Below are 7,852 nucleotides of genomic sequence, written 5' to 3'. Positions count from 1 at the left end.
GAAAACAATTACTTCTGTTTTATCTTTGTTTAATTGAAGAGAATTCTGGCACATCCAGTTGTTGGTTTGTTCAATGCAGTTAACCAGCCCTTGTATGGGATTATAGTCCCCTGGTGACATAGTTATGTAGATTTGTGTGTCGTCTGCATAATTATGATAACACACTTTGTTGTTTTCCATAATCTGAGCTAGTGGAAGCATGTAGATGTTGAACAGAAGAGGCCCCAGTGTTGAACCTTGGGGAACACCACATGTCATTTTAGTCAGCTCTGATGTGTAATCAGCTACAGACACAAAGTATTCTCGGTCCTTCAAGTAGGATTCAAACCAGTTAAGTGCTGTGCCAGAGAGTCCCACCCAGATGTTTAGTCTTTCTAGGAGTATGGCATGGTCGACCGTGTCGAATGCAGCACTGAGATCCAGTAACACTAAGACTGAACTTCTGCCATTGTCTATGTTTAAGTGGATGTCGTTGAAGACCTTAACAAGAGCAGTTTCAGTGCTGTGGTGCTGTCGAAAGCCTGACTGGAAAACATCAAAGCAGTTATTTACGGCCAAGAAGTCGGTCAGCTGTTGGAAAACCGCTTTTTCAATTATTTTACTTAAAAATGGGAGGTTTGATATTGGCCTATCATTTTTCATCGTTGCGGAGTCTAAACTAACCTTCTTTAGGAGCGGTTTAATAACTACAGTTTTTAGGGCTTGTGGGAAGACACCTGAGAGAAGGGATGTGTTTACAATTTGTAAAAGATCAGTGGTCATGCAGTTTGAAATATTTTTGAAAAAGTGTGTTGGTAGAATATCCAAGCAGCAGGAGGATGACTTCAGATGTTGTATGATGTCTTCTAGGCTTTTAAGGTTGATTGAATGAAGGGCACATCCCAAGTCTCTTAACTGCATCCCCGTTTCCCTCACTTGTGTCCTTTCCTTGCGTCTTAGTCCCTCCCACCAGGGATGCATGGAGGAAACCATGCGAGGAGAGAGGAACGAGGAGACATGTTTTAAGAGACATGAGACGTCCTTTCCTCTGAAGCGTCACGTGAAGCGACGTCTGTTTCTGATGACGGAGGATCAGCTGATCACAGCTGATCAGCTGGAGAGACTTTAGTGTCTGTTCACATGATCACTGTACTTAATAACAGCAACTAATAATATAATAACTAATAAAGACACAGTGATCACCACTGTACTTAATAACAGCAACTAATAATATAATAACTAATAAAGACACAGTGATCACCACTGTACTTAATAACAGTAACTAATAATATAATAACTAATAAAGACACACAGTGATCACCACTGTACTTAATAACAGTAACTAATAATATAATAACTAATAAAGACACAGTGATCACCACTGTACTTAATAACAGTAACTAATAATATAATAACTAATAAAGACACAGTGATCACCACTGTACTTAATAACAGTAACTAATAATATAATAACTAATAAAGACACACAGTGATCACCACTGTACTTAATAACAGTAACTAATAATATAATAACTAATAAAGACACACAGTGATCACCACTGTACTTAATAACAGTAACTAATAATATAATAACTAATAAAGACACACAGTGATCACCACTGTACTTAATAACAGCAACTAATAATATAATAACTAATAAAGACACACAGTGATCACCACTGTACTTAATAACAGTAACTAATAATATAATAACTAATAAAGACACAGTGATCACCACTGTACTTAATAACAGTAACTAATAATATAATAACTAATAAAGACACAGTGATCACCACTGTACTTAATAACAGCAACTAATAATATAATAACTAATAAAGACACAGTGATCACCACTGTACTTAATAACAGTAACTAATAATATAATAACTAATAAAGACACACAGTGATCACCACTGTACTTAATAACAGTAACTAATAATATAATAACTAATAAAGACACAGTGATCACCACTGTACTTAATAACAGTAACTAATAATATAATAACTAATAAAGACACACAGTGATCACCACTGTACTTAATAACAGTAACTAATAATATAATAACTAATAAAGACACACAGTGATCACCACTGTACTTAATAACAGTAACTAATAATATAATAACTAATAAAGACACAGTGATCACCACTGTACTTAATAACAGTAACTATAAATAATAGTAAAAAATACACACAAAAAAAAAAAAAGAATATATATATATATATACCGGTATATTTACTATACATATTTCAATATTAATAGGATGGGTGGTGTCACGTTTGCAGAAACATAGTGAGGGATGACCAGGTGGAGTCTCCTAGTCAGCACAGTGAAGGGGACAGTGAAGGGGACAATGGGACGAGGCAGCAGGAGGACAGACAGTGACTCACTTATTTCCTTCAGAAGTGATGAACTGGCGTGCAGTGCCAGGTGGCGTGAACAAAGCTATCCGGGCTGTTTTGAGTGCAATGTGGACAGATATCTGACGTGAATCCCATGTTTTGCCCGGTGTAATGAGTTCTGTGAAGTATTTTATACTCTATTAGTTTTTTATTCATTTTTAGTCATGAAGTAGATGTAATTGCAGATTTGGTTCCAGAAATCAGCATCAGGAGTGATGGACAGGTCTGATTCCCATTTTCTTGATGGTATGGATGATGTTTTGTCAGACTGTGATATTACTCTACATATTTTTGAGATTAACTTTTTTGAAGAGGGGATATTAATTAATTCTGAGGTTGAGGGGGGTAATTCTAGGTTAGTGGCCTTAATGTTAAGTTTGGATTGAACGGATGATTTGAGTTGCAGATATTCCAAAAATTGATTGCTCCGGGTAACTCTGTTCCAAATAAATGTTACGGGAGCATGGTCGCTAATAATGATAGGATGGATCTTCGAGTCTGAAATATTAGATATGATTGAATTGCTGTTGAGGAAGAAGTCAATGTGTGAGTATGAGTGGTGAACTGGTGAGAAGAATGAGTATTCTCTTGAGTTTGGTGCTGTAATCGCCAAATATCGCCAAGACCAAAATCACTCATGAACTGTTTTATCATGTCTGTGGATTGCCAGGTACGCTTATTATTTGGATTTTTAGATCTGTCCACCGATGGGTCGATAACTGTGTTGAAATCACCTCCTATTATGACTGGGAAGTTACAAATGTTTGAGAAGGATAAAAAAAAAATTACGAAAAAAGGATGAGTCATCAGTGTTTGGGCCATAAACATTACAGATTGTGACTGGACTATTGTTGATGGATATGTTTACAATGATAAAACGGCCTTCAGGATCGGTGATGGTGGAATTATGGACAAAAGAAACTTTTTTGTTCATTAAAATACATACCCCTCTTTGTTTTGAGTTATAGTGAGCCGAGAATGAGTGAGTGAATTGTGGTGATTTAAATTTGTTGTGATCTGATTCTGAGAGGTGTGTTTCTTGTACTAGGCAAGGCAAGGCAAGGCAAGTTTATTTGTATAGCACATTTCAACAACAAGGTAATTCAAAGTGCTTCACATAAAACCATTAAAAGCATCAAAACATAAGGCAAAAGAAAAGGAGATTTAAAAACAATTAAAGAAACAGTGTAAGAAATAAAATTCAGTCGTAAAAAGTAAAGGAGATTTAAAACATACATTGAAACAATAATCGATGTCTCCCTGAGACATTACGCTGCACGCAATCAACCATACACTGCCGCAATTCTGCAATTACTCGCACACAAACCACGTCTGGAAAAGATCTCTGCCGATCTGCGTTTTATAGTGTACGCCTTGCACGAACTCTGTCCCGGAGGAAATGGCGACATATTGTACACTTTCTAATAAGCATATATCTGCTTGCAGTTTAGCCAGATGATTCAAAACTTTTATGTTTTTGCCTGAGAACCAATTCCACGGATATTCCAGGTTAAGAATTTGATAGATGACATGTTGATTGGGTTAATATAGACTGAACATTACTGTTGATAAGTGTGTGTGTGTGTGTGTGTGTGTGTGTGTGTGTGTGTGTGTGTGTGTGTGTGTGTGTGTGTGTGTGTGTGTGTGTGTGTGTGTGTGTGTGTGTGTGTGTGTGTGTGTGTGTGTGTGTGTGTGTGTGTGTGAATGACACAGCAGGACCTGCAGACACTGAATCAGGGGAAAACAAACACATATAGGAACATGAACACAACAAAGTAAGTAAAACAATACACAAAACAAAAGTACAAAGGTGTGTGTGGTCCAGATAGGGTTTCATACTGTCTGGCACATTGAGACGTAGGTGCAATACTATACAGTATAATAATCAAAACAGTGCAAATGCGGAGAAAAGAGAAGGGGCATACCTAAACTACGGAGGGGGGTTTATCATGTGTGTGTGTGTATGCGAGGCCATAGAGGCGGGAGAGAGAGAGAGAGAGAGAGAGAGAGAGCGGGGGAGTCTAGAAAAGCCAGGGGGTGACGTCCTTATCGCGGTACAATTGTCCATCTATATATAATTTGTCCAGTGATATTATTGCTTTCTTTCCTTCTTTCATCATGTTTTTACGGATTGGAAACAAAACTTTGCGTCGTTGCATGATTTCTTTTGGATATTGATCGTTGAGTCCGTGGTCCGTTCCTTTGAGCTGCCTGCCTTGTTGCCTGACCTGATCTTTTTGTTTGTAGTGTTCAAACTTAGCGATGATTGGCCGTGGTCGGTTATTGTTGTTCCTTGGTCCCAGACGGTGTACGCGGTGGAATGTGATGTTGTTGACGGTCTCTGCGGATAGTTTGAGTTGTTTGGACATGAATTCTTTGATTGATTTTTCGGGGTCTTCTGTGGTTTGTTCGGTAATGCCGGTGAAAACTAGATTGTCTCATACTACGTGCTTGTAAATCCAGGATGGTTTCTTTCATAGCTTTGTTGTCGGCAGTAACAGAGGTGAGCTGGGTGGTTATCGTTTTGACAGAATGATGAAGTGACTTGTTGTCCTGAGTGAGTGAGTCGATTTGGTTCTGACTGAATTCCAGGCTGTGGCGCAGAGCCTGGAATTCCCGGTGTAGGACTTCGATAAGCGAGAGTCTGGAGTCAAAGCCGGAATGTTTATTTTCAATGGACATGAGTATGTTGCTGACCTCGGAGCAACATGGAGGTTTTGGTGAAGTGGATGGAGTTGAAACAGTACGGGGTCTTTTGCTGTATGAAGTGGGTGTTTCTTCGGTATCGCCGGTCTCGTCCTCTTCCATGATGTAGATTCGGTTGAAGCACTCGTCAATGTATTCTTCCAGATGATCCAGTTTGATTGATATTGTAGTCCAGTTTTGAGTGGAATATATACTGGGTGAAGGGGAAAAGAAAGAGGTTGAAGTCCGATGAGAAAGTTTGTTTCGATAGTAGTCTAGCAGCTGGGGGCCGCCATCTTGGGTCTCGCACCGTCTCGTGAGAGTTACACTCAGACACGCATCAGCTCACCTCTCTCAATGTGCAAGAGAGTGAATTCTAACTAAACAAAAAAAACTTTTTAACATCTCTACTATTTCCTCTCCCTCTGTCCTTGTATCCTCTGTCCTCAGGTGATGAGGTGATGGGTTTCATTGCCTTTTTATATTTCCTGATCAATGATTATTGATCTTGTGTATTTCCTGATTATTGATCGTCAGACGGCCAGGTGAGGAGGAGGAAGAGGAGGTCTGGGTTGAGGAGGTGTGACTTCACTGAAGGATGGGTGGAGTTCAGAGATAAACGATTGGCCAAGAAGGTGGTGTCTTCTCTCCACAACACGCCGATGGGAAGCAGGAAACGCCAACGATTCTCCTCCGACCTCTGGTCCATCAAGGTACAGTCTGCCCGGTAACCCATGACATCACAGGAATACTGTGGAATCACAGTCATGGTTGCATCCTTATTATGAATTCTTTACCTTTTATTTAAGATCGGGGTTAACAGTAACCCCGATCTTAACCCTGACCCTGGGTCTTCATGAGTTCTGAGACCTTCAGTGGAACCATGACTGAAGCTCTGACCCAGAACAGACTGAGACCAGGTCTTTGTCCTCTGTCTGTCTCTGTAGTACCTGCACCGGTTCCAGTGGACTCACCTGAGCGAGCGGCTGGCCTACGAGCGGACGGTCCTCCAGCAGAGACTCAGGACCGAAGTGTCGCAGGCGAAGAGAGAAACCAACTTCTACCTGAACAACGTGGATAAGAGCTCTCACATGGACAACCTGAGGAGGAAGAGACAGAGAGACGGAACACAGGTACTTCTATTGAGTCAAGGGGCTTTAATATCTGTACTTCAGATAAAAAGACAATACATGTTAGACAGCTCAACAGAACCGTTTGAGAACAGACAGGAAATGGATCCCAGAGGATGTCTAAAGAGTCACATGACCTGTTCAATGTCTTTCGTCAGGTGGACGAGAGGACGTGGGACTTCACTCAGCGTCAGACGGAGGAAGAGATCCAGATGAAGAAGAAGAAGAAAGACTCTGTTACCCAGAAGCACCTGGACAAGGCCCGCCTCATACAGCAGAAGAGCCAATCAAACGTCTCACTGCTAGCCAAGATCTTCAACTCCAACCAATCAGTGTGACATCACAGAGACGGCTCATTGGCTGATAGACAAGATTGTTTCCATGGAAACAGGAGGCAGATTGTAGTGCACTGGCGATGACGTGCCCATCTTCACCAACCAATCACAGGCCAGTCTGAGCAGGGGGCGGAGCCTTCTGAATTCTGTTCCCAACTTAACCAGTTAGTTAAGGCCTTAACGAGCTAGTTAAGTCGTGTGTGTGTGTGTGTGTGTGTGTGTGTGTGTGTGTGTGTGTGTGTGTGTGTGTGTGTGTGTGTGTGTGTGTGTGTGTGTGTGTGTGTGTGTGTGTGTGTGTGTGTGTGTGTGTGTGTGTGTGTGTGTGTGTGTGTGTATACAGCATTTATTATGTATTTTATTGCATGAGGCGCTATTGTTTGTATGAAAAGAATAAAGAGTAATATTGACTTATATGTATGTATGTGTATTTATGTGTATATATACACACTGCGTGCACAATTATTAGGCAAGTTGTATTTTTGAGGATTGATTATTGTTATTATATAATTATAGAGTGAGTAAACGGGTCAATAACAAATGTTAAACCTCAAACCTGAATATTTAAGAAAGTAAAAGTGAGGTTTTGTCTTTCTGAGGAGAATATCTGTGTGTGCACTTATTATGTAACGAAATGAAAATGTTCCATCTCTTCTGTTTATTTTCATCTGTTAAAGTGAGAGTAATAAACAAACAACTCAGAATTAACATAGCCCCCCCCCCTCTCTTCTTTCCAATAACAGCAATAAGCCTTCATTCATGGGTTGTGTTGCCTCACAGCCTCCCACACTGTTCAGAGAGCTGGACTGGTTTCCTGAAGAAGAGCCCACGAGTTCTCAGTAGGGTTGAGGTGAGGAAGGGGGCGTGTCATCATTCTGTCATCTTTGAGGCAGTGGAGTACTTGCATGCATGCGATGGAGCATCGTCTGCATAACGATCATGGTCTTGTTGAAAGATGCCGACTCTTTCTTGTACCACTGCTTGAAGAAAGTGTCTTCTAAGAGCTGTGAGTAGGTTCGGAGTTGATTTTGAGTCCATCTTCACCAGCTCATCTTTAATGATACCAGCTAGTTGTTTATTCTCTTCATTCTCACTTTAACAGATGAAAATAAACAGAAGAGATGGAACATTTTCATTTAGTTGCCTAATAATGGTGCACACACAGATATTCTCAGAAAGACAAAACCTCACTTTTACTTTCTTAAATATTCAGGTTTGAGGTTTATTAACAATACAAGTTGCCTAATAACAGCGGAGACAGTGTTCGTGTACAAACACACAAACACTGTCCACATGAAACATGATCTCTGAATGCAAGAGAAT

General features: G+C 40.2%; 1 protein-coding gene across 1 annotated transcript; it reads left to right on the top strand.

Annotated features, from left to right (window-relative positions):
• Positions 1–5,090: 5,090 nt before the first annotated feature.
• abt1 (activator of basal transcription 1) lies at positions 5,091–6,981 on the top strand (the record flags this gene model as incomplete). The annotated part of the gene is made up of 4 exons (XM_079273948.1): positions 5,091–5,142; positions 5,605–5,780; positions 6,015–6,200; positions 6,356–6,981. 4 exons carry the CDS (start codon positions 5,091–5,093, stop codon positions 6,533–6,535), a joined length of 594 nt encoding a protein of 197 aa, XP_079130074.1. The 3' UTR covers positions 6,536–6,981.
• Between the last annotated feature and the right edge of the window lie 871 nt (positions 6,982–7,852).

This window comes from Melanostigma gelatinosum, assembly GCF_949748355.1.
Source record: "Melanostigma gelatinosum genome assembly, chromosome: 8".
Classification (NCBI taxonomy): domain Eukaryota; kingdom Metazoa; phylum Chordata; class Actinopteri; order Perciformes; family Zoarcidae; genus Melanostigma; species Melanostigma gelatinosum.
Note: the sequence above shows the minus strand (reverse complement) of the source record. Positions and strands in the feature narration are given on the sequence as shown.